The sequence below is a fragment of the Zingiber officinale genome, chromosome 8B, assembly GCF_018446385.1.
Source record: "Zingiber officinale cultivar Zhangliang chromosome 8B, Zo_v1.1, whole genome shotgun sequence".
Taxonomy (NCBI): domain Eukaryota; kingdom Viridiplantae; phylum Streptophyta; class Magnoliopsida; order Zingiberales; family Zingiberaceae; genus Zingiber; species Zingiber officinale.
Window position 1 is genome coordinate 2059115 of NC_056001.1, and position 16943 is coordinate 2076057.

Sequence of the window (16943 nt, forward strand, 5' to 3'; positions counted from 1 at the left end):
TTTGACTTGAAATTTGGCCATTCATTTATTTTTCCTTTTAAACTATACATTACATTGATAAAATACGTGAAGCATGCGCAATGAACAGGTAAAATAGGTAAGTATTTATTCTAATAATTGTCATAACTGAAATATATTGTTCATTTAAGACTATCAAAGATCGAAGATGGTTCTATCTATACTCGTAACTATTAATGCCCTTTAAAACACTTCTTATGGTATTTTGAAGGTCATTTTCACTTCGATCTATCAACGGAAGGCATTTAAAAATTTACCTTATATATTAAGTGAAACAAAGATTAAAATATAGCTCATGTCTAAATAAAAAATAGTAAATTGTTAGTCTTGGAGATAAAAAGGTAAATGAAGAAACAATACACGGTTGCAGCTTGGAGTGAAGTTGATGCTTCTAATTTAGTAGATAAATATAACAACAAAATGTTTTTGAAAATTTAAATTAGATAATCTACCAAACTCTTTCTAATGCTAAAAATGGTTTCTTCAAATATGACATTATGTTGCAATAGGATATATTATAAAAGTTGAATTTCAGCTTTTTTTATTATTTATTTTGACGAATAAAAATATATCATTCAAACAAGTTTTCACAAAAAATAAAAAAAAGGAGTTTTTAAGGGACAATTTTCCTTTCATTGTTAAATGTAATTTTTTTTAGTATTTTGAAAATTAAAAAGGGTTATTTTAGGATAAACAAATCCCTTCCTTTTTCTCCTTTTCTGCGGGCGGAGCTTATATCTCTTCTCGCCCTTTTCTGTCCAGCTCTACCGTCGCGGCCTTCTCTTCTCTACGCTGCTCTGCTCTTGTTCCTCCGATTTGCCTCTTCTTTGATCTAAGATAACTTCTCCGGTGGGTTAGGTCAATCTCCTGCCGGAAATTTACCTTCGAAGTGAGTACTCCTGTCTCTGTCTGTCTCTCTCTCTCTCTAGCTTTGTCTGTCTGCACGAATTTGTTCGAGCTTTCTGGGTAACGCACATTTGTTCTTTGTTTCTGGAGTTGGTTAGTTCGACCACTTTCGTGTTTGTTACTCGAGCTGCTTTCTGACGAGCTCTTTGTCAGTTTTGGATCTCAAATTCGAGCTTTGGGATAGTTGCTTCCGTTTAGCGTTTTATGCCTCTCTTCAATTTCCTGTCGAAAGGTTCTTTCTTTCTTAAATTTGAGGATTTGATGCGATTTGAGTTTAAATTTTGCGGAAAGCGGCGGATTTTAGAGGATTGGTCATTGTTGATCCGTTTAATCTCGCCTTATGCTAGTGGTTTGTTTACTGATTCGTTTTAGGGAAATTTTGTTTTGTGTTCTAAGTTACTGTTCCTGATTTCTTTTCTTTTGCGTTTAAGAGTAGATCCTTTAGCGCTAGCGGCACCAGTTTTTGTTGCTCGTCTAGGTTTTGTTGGAGAAAGTATTAGGCCTAAGATTGTTGTTTTTTATTCTTCGCTAGCTCAGCTTTCTCTCTGATTCAGCCTATAATTCAATTTTGGACTTGTTAATGATAACTAATTTTACCATTCGGCTTCCTTTCTGGCTGTGCATTCTTTGAAATGTGTTTTGGTTGCCTGGATGGAATTCTAGACCTATGTATTAATGTTTGATAGATTTTGCAAAAAATAAAAAATATTGCTTTACAAAGCTAACTAGATTTCTACTAATTGGCTTTGCATCTTTGCCCTTTCTGTTTCCTTGTTGATATATTTAAATTTTCTCTTGTTGTTATTTTAGATAATGTCTAGATATATTACAGGTGGAATCTTTTTTTTCCTCATGATTTTGTTCATTTTCTTGGTAGATTTGTTGCTTCAGCTTTCTGTTTCGTTAAATTTCACGCTGTTTAAATGATTTAGTTTTTCCTCATTTACTATGCACTTTCGTTACTGGTAGTATTCAAACATCTATAACTTCTTGTATTTAGGTTACAGAAAATGAATCAGATGCAAAATGAGAGCGGGGAAACAAGAATTCAAGAGGACCTTAATGATTCACCATCTATTGAAGAAGGCAGCAGCTTGAGTTCACTAAGTGGAGGAAATCGGGTTATGAAGAAGGGACCTTGGACAACTGCAGAGGATGCAATTTTGTTGAATTATGTTAAGAAATATGGTGAAGGAAATTGGAATGCTGTTCAGAAGCACACAAGTCTCTCTCGATGTGGCAAAAGTTGTCGTCTACGATGGGCTAATCATCTCAGGCCAAATTTAAAGAAAGGTGCCTTCACACCGGAGGAGGAACAACTGATAATTGAACTCCATGCTAAAATGGGAAACAAATGGGCTCGTATGGCTGCACTTGTAAGTTGTCAGATTCTTTCTGATATGGCAGGTTTCTTGTTTCTGCGTCTTATTAATATATTAGTTCATTGCCACCATTTCCTAATGCTTTGACCTTGAAAGCTTTTTGATTGATATTCTCAGGATAACTTATACTGACATACCTTAGATTAATGGAGACCTACCTTTTCCTCAAGTACTGCACTAACAATTGTAGAGTTTAGAATTTAATTTATGATAATTTTATTTTGTGCAAACTTATGCTGTACCATTTTGTATTCTATATTATTTTTGAATTCCATGGTATTGATGTAGATGAATTCGATCTTAAGCTTAAAATAATATATCCTTTTAGTATGTCAAGTTTTGTGTATGTTTTACTGCATTCTCTAGATCTTTCTTTTATCTACTGGCAGTTTGCATCCTTTTTTTTTCAAAGTTCACAAGTCCTTACAGTTGCCTTTTCCCCTTTCTTCATGGTTTCTTAAAATGCAAACTCATAAAGTTGTCTCTTATCATATATCATTTTAGAGCCAGTGAGTCACTTGTCAGTGAACTTTTTTTTTTAGTTCTTAATATTAAATGAAATATAAAATCAATATTTACATATCATGGAATTACACCTTTCATTTGACACTTCTTTTCCTAGTACAACTACTTTTGTGCGTATGCATTTTTTTTAATGAGGTAGACTTGCCAAGTAGAACAACATTATTAGTTCTTCATTAGTGGATATCATCATAAATTTATTTATGCTTCACATGACAACTTATCCATAACTCATAGAAAATGATGTTTGAAGAAGTATAAAACCAATAGTGGCACTAACAATTGACATATAGGTAGATGATAATGTAGGAACTTTATCTAATCATAGTTGGCAAGTGAACGCTATTAGATTGTGCCTTGCAAATATGTCCTCAATATCATAGTTGTTAAAATCAACCAATCTTAATACAAATAAACTGAGTTGAATCAGGATCAATAAAACGTGATCATTTTTCTAAATAAAACAACCATTCAGTAATTTTTTTTTATCAGAATCACTTTCATCTTTGCCAAAATAGGTTGCAATTGTGTTACAGGAAAGTGAATCTACCAAGCTATCACCTGATTCCACAATACAGAGTCACAACAGAAAATTAGAAACAAGAAGGAAGAAATGATCAAAAGGAGAATTAGGAGAGAGGACCCACCAATTTGCAAAACTCGGAGAGAAAACTGTTAGTTTTTGTCATTTGAGTCTCAAAAGTGGGCAAAGGGATAGCAAGTAGATGGACATTGGGCAAAGGAATGCAGATCATCAAAGAGTTGTAGCAGAAGTAGGATCCTCTCTCTCTCTCTCTCTCTCTCTCTCTCTCATTGTTGATCAAGAGGTTGAATCACCCTTTATGAATCAAAGTTGGTGCACCTAGAAAGTGAAATGAATTGACACTTTATTTTTACCTCCTGTGGTATAAATAGTATACCACACACCTTATCTACAATTGAGAATACCCTCCTCCAACATAACTAGAGGTTAAACACAAATAATAGAAAAATCAATGCAAGAGTAATAGGACAGTTCAGTCTAATCCAACATCCACTGAGAAAATTCAATTTTAGGTGCAACATCCACTAACTTAAATCCAACATATGAACCAACGAGATACTATGTTTGGCACAAACAGGATTTGAACCTGGGATTTTATGCTCTGAGATCAATTTACAAATGATTGACTAATCATTATTCTCAGAAGCTGAAGCTATTAGGAAGAAAACCGACCTATACATTTATATACTTTTTAACTGGAACCATCTTGTTATTGCATTTTACTAATAATTTAGACAATGCTCTTTGGGTATATGTTTACCCTTTTGTGTATTACTTAAAACTTAGTATTTTTTAAATAATATCTTACTGAATGAATCTCTTGTCAATCACTTCTTGCTATTATACTCTTTAATGGCAATTATGTTTACTAGTATACAGTACTGTTGCATATCTCTATTTATATATTTATGCCTTCTGTTCTCCTGGACACTTGCATGCTTTATAGATTTATGATTTATCAATGTTTTATGTGCTCTTAGTATCAATTGACTCGCTTGATTAGTTATCTTAATAAAATATCAATATGTCCTGCTTGTTCTACTAAGGAGATCTAATGATATTACAGTATGATGACAGACAGTATTTGCACTTATATATTGCTTCAGGTGCAATTTCAGACAATATTGTTGTCCTCAATGTTGATTTATGTATTGATTTTTGTGGTATATGTCAATTTGGCTTAGGATTTTCTCTTTCAGATATAGTCATTTTTAAAATCTGCAGTTAATTTTTTTTTTTTTTTTCCAGATGCCTGGTCGAACTGATAATGAAATAAAGAACTACTGGAATACAAGAATAAAAAGACGCCAACGCGCTGGTTTGCCTCTATACCCTCCTAATATATGCTATCAAGTTCCAGAGGAAAATCAGCAATACAAGAATTCCAATGAATATATGTTCAGTGACAAACAGCCCAATGATTGCTTTCAAGGAAGCAATTTTGAAATTCCTGATATTGTACTGAACAACTTCAATGTTAACCATGGGTCTCTATATAATGCTTCGCCTTTCTCAGGTATACAAGTTAATAGTCTACTCAGTCAGAGTTTTGGACCCCAGAACTGTGCCTTGGGAAATTCAACATCGAGTTACATGAAGCACTTCGAAAAGCTATACCCAGCCTTCCCCGGTAGTATCTCTGATGGGCATTCTAGGTTTGAACATATGGTGCTAGAGCCTTCGGGAAAACAACTGACTTCCATATTAGGTTATCCCTGTGATCCTGATCCTAGGAAGAACCTACCAAATTTTGGAGGAGCAATCCCTGGTAGCCATGCCCTTCTAAATGGCATATTCTCTGTTCCTAGTCCTTTTCTTGGGTCTTTGGATTCGGAGCTCCCTTCATTCCAATATACAGAAACTGATGGTAGTTGCTGGCCTCCATGCTCATCCACTCTTGAAGCAACTGATACGTTGGGTGATTCTCCCTCAGCAACTATTTCATTGCAATCTGAGTGTGTTTCACCAAGGCGAAGTGGTCTACTGGAAGCATTGGTTCACGAAGCACGGACAAAAAGTAACACAAATAAAGAACCATCCATCATACTGAACAATGTGGCTGCACTAGATCTAGAGCTAGAGAGTGTCAATGAGATAAAGTTGGAAAGCCAAAGTAATCCACCTATTTCTTCTTTGAGTCGATCTGCTGGTGTCTTCAGTTCGAGCACCTCTCTGATCAGTGCTGGTTCTGTTGAGGAGTTTCCATATCCTAACATTCTTTCAGGTAATCATACTCTATTTCTGCATTGCTTTTCTTCCTTACCATTGTTTACTTTTGCATGGGAATTGATTTACTTTCAGTTTAGTTTCTTTGACTAAGGTCATCAGACAGATAATTATTATATAATTTCTTCAGGTTCAGGCAACATGATCGCAACTGAAAATTTTTCTTGTCATAAAGTTGGGGAGAGAGGCACTTCATTCAAAGTAGATTTCTCAAGGCCGGATTCTATACTCGGATCAGTTTGGCTTGAATATGATTCTTGTCGTGTGAAGGAGCACACTGTCCTGAATGACTCCCTTGCAACATTGCTAGGTCAAGATGTGTGCAGCAACTACAAACCTGTACCTGTACCTGTTGGATCATCATCTTCTCTCATGCTGGGAGTTGGACTCGACTCATACCAGTGGAATAAAATGCCTCATGCATGCCAAATGCCTTGATTCCTTTGAGGTCTTATAATGAGATCGTATTTGGTTTATTTCTGTGAGAATAATGCATCGTTTCTATTCCATTACATTTTGTTTCTATTTGGGTTTTACTTGTGGTGGAGAGCCTGCTGTTCTGAATGACAGGATGATGACTGTTTTGTTCGTGTGCAGTTTAAATGTCTACAACAACAAATCATAAGACCTGCTATATGAATCTTATTTTGTCATGCCCTTCCATAGCAATAATAATACGTAGTTGGAATGATAAAAGTACAATTAGTTTTTTTTTTAAAAAAAAAATTGTTTGAGTTTAAGATGATGTTACTATGCTTGTTTGAGGTATTAGTGCAGTGTGTTCTCCTTGGAAACATCTCCAGAGTTCTCTACAACTATTGCGGCAACAATTATCTTCAAGGTACCTGTAAGAATGAAATGAACTTTGAAATTCCTATTTCAACTTGTGGATTATAGAACCACAACTGTTTTATTATTTTTCTTCTGGCTCTTGCATGGAAAATAGAAAGGAGGAAAAAAATGGTGAATGATTTCTATTTTTGTTCATTGTTTATTTGGATTCAAATTATATTTTCTTACAAATAAGATAAAAGACTTCATCCATTTTTATTGAAATGATAGAATTCTAAAGAAATCAAATTGTTTTAATTTTACTTTCTATCCTCCATTTTCTTCCTAAATAAAAATATAATCTTTTTTCCGCTTTGAAAAGAAACTTCTCTAGAATTTTTTTATCCTTTTTTCCTCCCAGTGACTACAAACCATACCTGGTTAAATACATTATTGTCCCTCTTATTTTTGAGTTTTCCCATTATGTCCTTAAAATATTTTTGTTACTATTTATATCTTTCTTAAAATATTTTTGTTCCCACTTATGTCCTTGCCGTTAACTGATCCGTGAATATGAAACGGAAGTGGCATATGATTTGCACGTGCTCGTAAATCCTAAATTAAAGCTCAATTCCTCATTCATTCAACATAAACTCTAGCTCTCCTCTTTAAATCTATTCTTCCCTTTCGTTAAACCCTAGTTCTCCTCTCCAAATTAATTCATTCCGTTCATTCTAATTCCACTCGTGACCGTCGATTTCTCCTTGATATCGGCCGACAAATTAAAGGAGACAACCTCATTTGGCCTATGTTTATAAGTATTGATGAAAATTTTTCCCAAATACATTTCATTGCTTTAATTGATGTTTTGGACGAACATTTATCATTATATTATTTAATTTTTAATGCATCAGACTTGTTTGAATTAAAATTTTCTTTAATTAATGTATGTGTGGACAAGGAGTACATGTGTGATTTCTCAAAATTTTTTAAGAGATCTATCCCATTCTATTCTTGATGTACTTTTTTTTAAAAAGAAATATAGCACTCATTGAACTTTCATAGTACATTTACAGTTGAATCAATTTTTAAGAAGTATATATTTATAATTCTCAAAAATTTTGAGTTTTTTTTAAATTAAGAAAAATGTAGCTATACTAATCCCATCAAATTATGTTAATGATTTCTAAGGTTGAATAATTAACTTTTATATCGATTGAAACATGTTGACAATATAGCTTGAGTTAAGTCGTAAAATGGTAAGTGGTTTGATTTAATTTCAATTTGAAAGTTGAATTTTGCGATCTATGCTATATAATTATGATTAATGTTTTCAATGGTTTACTATAATATAGCAAAAGACACGTATTATTTTTGTTAGATAGAACCTGGTGTTTATGAAAACTAGTGTTAATAGATATAACGGTGCTTCCCACAAATCATATCACACCAAGCAGAAAACAGTGAGAGTTTTTAATGCTTATAGAGAGAAACAACATGCTTCCTTCACCCTAGAAGCCAAATAGTTCGAGCTCAAGTTCGTGGTCAACTTCAGCTGCCACCTAAAGTTCCAATTAAAAACTGAAGCAAAGCAAAGAACTAGCCAAGTTAATAGATGCCTGGTTATATTTACCTAATAAGTATCATAATAACGCATTAAAGATTGCTAAGATTTATGAAGATATGAAAAATAAAATTTAGTTACTCATCGAAGCATGTGAAGTTGATCTTGTACTCTCTCTTGGTACTGGAATATCCCTTGTGTTTCCTTGGACTGGAGTTGATTGACTTTGCTTCCTTTGATTACGTATGCATGCTCTTAGTTTAGAAATTATGACAAAGTTTTTCCCTTCTTTCACGAATACAAGATTAATTGAAAGCTACTGATCCGGCGGTAAGAAGGGAGGGCCCACCCTCTGAAGGGTCCCAGTCTAAGGAAGGATGGAGGGCTGACCCAGCGAATAATGGTCCGAGCGGAGCTATAGATAACCCATCCATGGACTTGGGTTTCCGACGCCAAGGCAAGAAGATCGAAGGGCCGAGCGGAAGTCCGCTCGGCTGGGACCGAAGGGCCGATCGGGTGGTCCGTTCGGCCAGGATAGAGGCGAGGGTACAAAGGTGGCCGAGCGGCCAATGCGCTCGGCACGGGTTATGGGATGTCAGCAGAAGCATGTCTGATGATTAGGCCGTACACAAGATGGCCTCATGGACGTCTTCCTGACAGATCCATATCTGGGCATGGCCCTTCTAACAGACCCATACCTGGGCATGGTCGAAGGCAGGTGGTTGCTTTGACTGGTGCGCCTAGGCTTCTTCGAGAGGTCTATATAAGGCCTCCATTTCTTCATCGGAGGTACGAGGGTCTCCTACTTAAAAGCCACTTTTTTGCTATTCCTCGCCTGACTTGAGCGTTGGAGGGCCGTCGCCGGGACACCCCTCCCGGCTCGGTTTTGCTGCAGGTTCGCCGGAGCGCTCGAGGATTCAGCAGGGAGTGCCACGTGCCCAGTGTCCGTTGGCTCCTGGTTCGGACAGGATCAGCTACAAAACAAAATTATATATATTGGATTTAAATCAATGACAGTGTGTACTAGTTATACTGGAAATGGACTAACTATATTATTAAATTACTTACATTTATGGTGACTGATGTGCCTTGTCCTCTAGTTTACACATCGCCATGTAAGCCTGACATTCTCACCTATATTCCAATAAATGAAATTTATAATTATAATAGAAATGAGATTTTAATTCTCCATGCAGTTGATTAGACAAAAGAATACAGTGCTAAAAAAAATGTGAAAACAAATATTATAAACTCGGAGATAGAATCCTAAGACAAATTCTCAAAAGTATTTACATCATTCAACATCTCATAAAAAAGCAATCTTAAAAATGTCGCAACAAATCAATCTTTATATATGAAAAATTGGAAAGTTTTTTTCTTTGCAATGGTTTAGAAGCCATTGTCACTCTTGTTTGGCTTTGTTGTGTTGGAGGCTCATTCATACTCTCCCTTATTTCTTTGCACGTTCTTTTATTATGTCCATTTCCTCCACATTTCCTGCACTTAGTATTTCTTTAGCTCTACACAGATGTGTTCCGTTAGGCATTTCATCTCTTTCTCTCCTCAATTTAGTAGGTTTATCCATTTTCTATGTGTACATTGGAGGTAATGGAAATGTCAATTCACATTTCGGTCATAAATCAAGACCGGTAATGGGTAAAATAGCATTCTCATAGCATCTCTTGTATGCCTCGACCAGCGCCAGTCACTATTTTAAGAGCTAGTAGTCACCCGTGACTTATCTCCTCCGTATTATCCCTGGGATGGATTGACGGGGGCGCTGGGACGAACACAGTCGCTTTTTGCCAACTTATATGCCTCAACCCCATAATAAGGGCTAACATATTGTTGTGGATCTTGATGTTTATACCAAAGAGCACACACCACATGTGGGCAAGGGATGCCAGTTAAGTCCCACTTTCTACAATTACAAGAGTTTGTGCTAAAGTTGATAGTGTGCTGACCTGATGGTCCCTCGATCTGAAAGTGCATAGAATTAGCTTGTAGTGGGCTATGTTGTGCTGCCTCCATGTAGATCTTTGCCAAAACATTTCTAATTTTAAGACAAATACCCTTGTCCCATTTCTTAACCTTCTCTTTGTTAAGCTGAAAACGTACCATCAACAAACTCCTTATATTTTCAAACATCGGAATTATAGGCTTCTCTCGAGCATCCAATATGAGGCTATTGAACATTTACATATATATGTTATTCAAAAGCACGTTAGGAGAAGTGGTGAAATGTAACTTAGACCAATGCTCTAGTGGTTTTTTTGGACAACCAATCATAAGTCTTCTCATCCATCCATTTCGTCTCATCCATCCTTTGTTGAAAATCAGCAACTGTTGTTGCTTTTGTAGCTACCCAAAGTGCATTTTTAATAGATATGCCTTTGAAATAATCTATTTTCATGTTAAAGTGTAAATGTCTAATACAAAAATGATTCTCTGCATAAGGAAACAGACTTTCAAATGTTTGAATTAGACTTTTTTGTTTGTTTGATATGAAAGTCCAACCATCTCCATCGCCAAAGCCTATGTCAAAGTCCAATATCTATAAGAACCACATCCAAGTGTCCTTTGTCTCTCTTTCTACCATCACATAGCTAATGGGGAAGATATTATTGTTGGGATCTAGCCCAACCGCCGTTAACAAATGCCCCCCATAAGAAATCTCCAGAAAATAGAAATATCGGATCATCGTCATCCTCAATCAATTTTAAAATCACTTTGACACTTGGATCAACACTTTTCAACTAAGATAATAATTTCTAATCTTACTAAATTGTTGGGCAATGGTTCTCTGCACTAGCTCAAGAGCTTTCTTCTTAGCCAAAAAAGCATTTTTCCTTGAAATGCTTAATTTCAAGTTGGAGTAAACCTGGTCTTTGAATGGTATGGCCCCCAACTTCAAGTTCACTTTAAACTTTTGACAAGTTTTTCCCAATCAACTGGAACTTGCGGTTTTATTACCGACATCCCAAACAACCATTGTGTTTTGATTTAAAAGTCTTTATCTGCTAACAACTATCGCGACCCATTGGCGACACATGAATCACCTAATCACATCCTTCATTTTTGCACCAACTCCTAATCCTCTTCTTATCGACTTTAACGATTTGAATAGCTTTCCCTCATCTAATGTAATGACTTTCGATGGCAAATTTAACCTCATCTCTTGAGCTAAAAATCATTTCGACCTTGAAATCAAGATTCTTTGCATCCTTAATGGGTAGAGAAGGGAAATTTATGAGATTTTTATGAGCACGTGCAAATCACATGCCACTTCTGTTTCATATTCACGGACTAATTAACAACGACATAGACATAAGTGGAAATGAAAATGTTTTAGGGACATAAGTGGAAAAACTTGAAAATAAGGACATAAGAATATATTTCAATTTATTATTTTGGCAATAAGTTATTATATATTTATTTATTCGGCAAAAGATCCATCATTTTACACAAATAATTATATATATATATATATGGCTTTAAGGAAGATCATGAGTTCTCTTGATGGCGAAACCTAACTAATTAATTTTTTCCTCGAGAAGGAAAGTAACCACATTTAGGTCAAGTCGAAAACAAACTTTGTCATGGGATGGACAAGTTTAGGACCGAAACGGAATCTTTATCCAATCAATTGATAAAAGTCCAAGATCGAAGAAAATCACTTCAAAATGTGAAAAAACCACTAGGAATTTTTCAAAACAATCTACAGAAGAAGGCAACAATTATACTATGATCGATTCTATCCTTTGTACGTTATAGCCAACATAACAATACAATTAAAAGGAAATCAATTAAACTTAGAATTAAGTAGCATTCGATCGATCAACAATAATCCTTGCACCAATCACAAAATTCCTCCAGTTCAGCAAAATTGTCCGGCGTTCGACTGCTCTGCGTCTGCGCGCTTGGCTGGGCCAGGGAAAAGCAGTGATCGTCCACGTCCATCATGCCAACTTCAATATCCTCCTCCTCGATCTCTCCATAGCTACTGGGCTCGAAGAGCAGAGCCTGCTCCAGAATCGGGAACACCGCCGGCTCGATTATTAATGTGTTCTCGCCGATTCCTTCCGCAGGGACAGCATGATCATCAGATTGTTGTTGCTGCAGCTGGCTCAAGCTTCTCTGGAACAGATTCACGTCGGGCAGAGCGTGGCGAATTAGATATCCGCAGTTGTCATGCAGTTGGATTTCATGGCTGTAGGATATCTGGTAGGGAAGGGGGAAGTCGTCGTTGACCTCCATTGTCAACGAGTAGTGGGTCAACGACACATTCATGGTCTCCTGCTGCTGCTGCTGCTCGGCGTCCACCTCTGTTATAGCAGGGGCCTCTCGCGGTCTGTCCTGATCCGCGAGACCGTTCTTGAGCTCGTGCCTCAAGACGGCGTGGAGGATCTCGATCTCCCTGGCCGTGATCTTGTCCTGCAGTCCCTTGCTCTTCTCCACCAGGCTTTGGATCTTGTCGACGTCGGGGATCAAGTGCTTGATGACGGCGATCAGCACGCTGACCTTCCACGCCTTCTTCAAGTCGTGCGGCTTCTTGTAGGGCGGCGGGCTGGGGTCCTTGGGCACCCCCGTCTCCGGCCACCACTGCTCCTCCATGGTCGGCCACCACGGCGGCCGCCTGCCCTTGTCGAGCGGGTACCGGCGCTGCGGCGGGTTGCAGTAGGGCATCAGCGCGGAGAGGAGCGAGCCCAGCGTGGTGTCCTGCAACTCCTGCAGCGCGGCGGGGACGGAGAAGTCGGCGCCGATCACCCTCCCGACGAAGTCGGGCCACTTCTCCTTCCGGTACTTGCCGATGGCGGCGGGGCTGCTCCGGTCGAATCGCACCGTCTCCTGCCACCAGGAGCGGAGGTTGTCGGAGGCGCCGCTCATGGGCTTGCCGCGGTTAGGGACGATGCCGTACACGAATGCTTGGGCGTGGCCGTTGTTTATCAGCCGGAGCATCTCCTCCAGGATCCGCTCCAGGATTTGCGCTAGCTTCTTCCGCCGCACCTGATCCTGCGCGTGATCGACCACGGCGGCGCGGCGGTCCGGGAGCTTCTCTGACCGTCGACGACGACGACGACCCTTGAGCTGTTTCAGGCGGCTGAGACCGTCCCAAATGCGCAGTCTCAGTTTCTCCTCATCGATCTCTGCGCCTTCTTCGTCCTGCCGCAGTGGCTCGAGGTCGAAGAAACTCGACGGCGGGGCACCGAGAAGCTCATCCAATTCATTGTTTCCATGGAATTCTTCAACTGCTCGGCTCGGCATCCTCAAAATCTAAATAAAATAAAATGTAACAATTGCAGTGAAAACAATACTTTAAACAAACAAAAAAAAAAACATGAACATAATTATCGATCGTGATAAAAATTTGAAAAGAAATTAACCTTATCTTGGATTTAAAATGTTGTCTGCAAAGCAAAATGCTCAAAATCTCGGGCTGAAATGGAGATAGGAGACCAGGAATATTGTGTATCTTGAAATTTATATACTTGTGTTTCAATATTAATTATAATGATATGGAAAGAATTCAACAGCGTATTCTTTCTAGGATACACTTGTTGACTTTAATTTGTAAAATGACCGTTGTGCCCTCAAACACCCATATTGATGATTGTCTTTTAACTTTTAGTTTCTTTTTATCATGAATATTCGGATTATTTATTTCTAACAAATTCTTTTGAAACTATTAAGAACCACTGAATAACTGTACGCTAATTATTTTATTTTTTTTAATAAAAATGTCTGTTTTAATAAATGAACAATACAGGGGCATTCTCGACAATGACTATGGGAAATATTTTATTTAGATTTTCAGAATCTTGTTATCATTGAGAACTTCCATTAGTGTCTCTTATATATATATATATATATATAAAATAACCGTATATATTTTATTTATGCATGTACCAAAGAAGACTATTCGCTGAGTCTAATATATCTCGCCACATATTTCCATGAGAATTTCTATACAATTATTCGTCCATGAGAACTTATAAAGGACTAATATACAAATATATTACCAAAAAAATAGTTTATTTTTATTTTCATATATCTATGAACATTTATAAAATATATCATGAAATTAACACAGCCACTTGGCACAATGGCACTTATTTGGCATAATCATTATCATGGCGGTGGATAGAGGCAGCCACCTCCTTTGCCCATGAACGTAGCTGTTTCTTCATGTCAGTTCCAAAGACTGGAACACTGATCACCGAGAACCCTGATCTGCGTTCATTGCTCGACCTGACTTCCGACAGATACGGCCTCCCTTTACGCTTCTCTTCCTCTCTGCAGCTTTCCTCTTCCATTGCCTCCGGTCTGTGTAGCCCTGGTATCATGCTCATGATCTCCAAGCTCAGTTCCTCCTTGCGGAACACAAAGCCCAGATCCATAAACCCCTTCACTTCATACTTCTCCAGCTCACTCAGGCTCTTCTGTTTCCTCAGTTCCTTCATCGCTCTCCCGTCCAAGTTGCAGCTTAAAGCAGGGCACGACTGCGCTTCTTGCGGGCTTAAACAAGGCTGGCCTGCAGCAACACTCAATTTTGCTGGCCTCCTGTTCTTAAATCTCGGCTGCAGATATGTATCAGTTTTCCTCTGTCAGTTAGTCTGTATCTTTTTAATTACGGGAGGATAATTATGAACAGTTAGTCATACCTTTTGTGGATTGCAGTTTGGAATTGGTTCCGGGGATGAGCATGTGATGAGGATGTTTGTCTGGAACCAGCTCTTATCCATGGCCTCCGGGAAGCAGAACGGGGTGCTTATGGAATCCATGAAGCTAATCGACTACAGTTCTGTACATGGCACAGGTAGCAAAGAGGAATTTGCTTTATAAAAGCGTAGCAACTTTGTGGAGGATGTGGCTATTGACCAATTTTTCATGAGTCCCGAGTGGATAATGCTTAATTCAGCAAACGCATGGCTGAGCATTTTGAGATTTTCATGAAAGTAATAGCTAAATTTCCTCAGCCAGGAATCAGATCTTTTTCTTCACGTTTGGTTGCATTTAATGCCGTGGATTTTAGAAAGATCAGTGTCAACTTTTTTTCTTGCCTTATCCACTTGGTTGGGTTGTCAAACGAGCAGAAAACATTTCTGAAAGATGAAAAATAATTGTGGCTGGCAGTGGCAGTTCATAGGGCACTAGGAATTTTATTTAGTAATACACACAACAAAATAGGGAAAACTCAGATTGATTTAAATTACTTTTTTTTATCCTTGAAGAGAAGGAAGATCATCACAAAATCGCCACAAAAATATATCTTATTCACATCATTGTTGATATATCTTTGACAAAAATTATTTGGAATAATAATTGATGAAGTTAGCATGTCGAAGAGATTCACTGAGGATTTGGGAGTCTACTATTGGCAGCACAAACCCTTGAGCTCCAATCCAACAATTCCTTGTTCGTGTCATCATCCTTGTGCACAATCACATCAATGAAACACAAACAGTCATTCTTTTCATTGGTTGCTACCACAATTGCCTCCTTCAGCTCCTTCTCACTCTGAACCTGGATGAAATTCCAAACTCTAAATTAATCATATTGTAAATTAGATTAGACTGTGAGTAATCAGTTTATGCCTTTGTTGTCCAGCATTTGCCTTCACGATTGTGGATGGCATCGATCAGAGCAGTGTAGTTCCAGTTCTTGATGCCATTATATCGGCCATCATGTATCTCTCCTCCATTGTTTATGAGGAATATGATGCTCCTTTGCTCGCATCTGAGCATGGTAGAAACATCCTGAGCTGTCATCTGAATCGAACACACGAGATTGGATCAGACATGGCGATTTTTCTTGTCTGATGAAAATCCATGGTGTGTACCTGAAAGCCACCATCGCCGATGCAGGCAATGATACGTTTATCGTTTGCAGCTTGAGCATAGCCGAGCGTCGCGCCCACTGACCAGCCGATTGAGCCATACTGCATTTGGAATTCATATCTGCAGAGGCAGAAGCTAGCGGTTATGATCAGAGTTTGAACAGAGAGGAGGACGTACTGAGAAGTTGGGTTCGAGCTGGAGTGGCTTCTCACCCACATCCCTCCGGCAACTTCAGCTTCTGGCAATTGAACCAAGAAACGCCGGTCTCCGCGATGACGGCCGTGTGGCTCGACAACATGTTCTGGATGTGCTTGAAGAGCACGTTGACCTTGAGAGGCTCGTCGGGCTGGGACTCTAGCACTTCGCCGGCGGGCGCGAGGGTCCGGCGGTAGTTGTCGTGGGCCATCGTGTTGGACGTGACCCGCTTGGCGAGCGCCCGGAGGAAATCCTCCATGAGAACGCACCCGAAGGCCGGGCCGTCGGCGAGCACCACCCGGTTAGGCTGCACGACGATGGCCTTCTCCTTCTTGAGGAGGAGGGAGTAGCCCACGGAGCTGTGGTCGTTGAAGATGGGCCCGACGAAGAGGTAAGCGTCGGCGGACTCCACGATTTCGGCGCAGCAGGCCGCGCTGACGCCGCCCCAGTAGGTGCCGACGAACCGCGGGTGGTTCTCGGGAACGAGCCCCTTCGCCGACGGCATCACCGCGATCGCGTAGCCGCACGCGTCGGCTAGTTCCACGAACGCCGATCCGGCCTTGGCCACCCGGAGCTTTGGGCCCCCTATCATCACCGGCTTCGCGGCCTTGTTCAGGAACTCTACCGCGGCTTCCACGGCGGCCTCCAAATTCATTTGATTACTCAACCTACAACACAAATTTTCTTCAAGAAATCGATGAAGAAACAGGACGATCGAGGAACAGAGAGAAGGCATGAGGATCCTAACTTGGGAGAGAGGAAGAAGGGAACTGGATCGCCGCTAAAAGTGGGATGTGGAATTCCCGATAGATTGCAGCTGACGCTGATGTAGACGGGTTTGCTTTCCTTCAAGGCGGTGGAAATGGCGGTGTCCAAGAGCTGTTGCGCGTCCTCGAGATTGTTCACCACCGCCTGGAAGCAAGTGACTGTTTGGAAGCAGCGGATTTCCTGGGAGAAGTCCGGGAGTCCGATCGTGT

At 39.3% G+C, this 16943-nt stretch overlaps 4 protein-coding genes across 5 annotated transcripts; 1 reads left to right on the top strand and 3 right to left on the bottom strand.

Moving 5' to 3' along the window:
- The first annotated feature begins 735 nt into the window (after positions 1-735).
- LOC122017530 (transcription factor GAMYB-like) lies at positions 736-6294 on the top strand. Of its 2 annotated transcripts, XM_042575172.1 has the most exons (5): positions 736-907; positions 1925-2300; positions 4621-4690; positions 4889-5596; positions 5729-6294. In XM_042575172.1, exons 2-5 carry the CDS (start codon positions 1935-1937, stop codon positions 6034-6036), a joined length of 1452 nt encoding a protein of 483 aa, XP_042431106.1. In that variant the 5' UTR covers positions 736-907; positions 1925-1934; the 3' UTR covers positions 6037-6294. The 2 variants fall into 2 exon arrangements, with proteins under 2 accessions (XP_042431106.1, XP_042431105.1); XM_042575171.1 differs by having other exon boundaries at positions 4621-5596.
- A 5476-nt stretch (positions 6295-11770) lies between these two features.
- Positions 11771-13198, bottom strand: LOC122015622 (protein ETHYLENE-INSENSITIVE 3-like 1a). Its single transcript, XM_042572611.1, has one exon. It carries the CDS (start codon positions 13196-13198, stop codon positions 11771-11773), a length of 1428 nt encoding a protein of 475 aa, XP_042428545.1.
- A 759-nt stretch (positions 13199-13957) lies between these two features.
- On the bottom strand, positions 13958-14807 carry LOC122017243. The gene is made up of 2 exons (XM_042574805.1): positions 14596-14807; positions 13958-14511 (listed from the first exon to the last, which is right to left on the bottom strand). Exons 1-2 carry the CDS (start codon positions 14713-14715, stop codon positions 14044-14046), a joined length of 588 nt encoding a protein of 195 aa, XP_042430739.1. The 5' UTR covers positions 14716-14807; the 3' UTR covers positions 13958-14043.
- A 339-nt stretch (positions 14808-15146) lies between these two features.
- Positions 15147-16849, bottom strand: LOC122015901 (pyruvate decarboxylase 2-like). Its single transcript, XM_042572991.1, has 5 exons — positions 16715-16849; positions 15984-16634; positions 15774-15891; positions 15529-15702; positions 15147-15457 (listed from the first exon to the last, which is right to left on the bottom strand). The coding sequence occupies exons 2-5, from the start codon at positions 16619-16621 to the stop codon at positions 15284-15286; spliced, it is 1104 nt and encodes a 367-aa protein (XP_042428925.1). The 5' UTR covers positions 16622-16634; positions 16715-16849; the 3' UTR covers positions 15147-15283.
- Between the last annotated feature and the right edge of the window lie 94 nt (positions 16850-16943).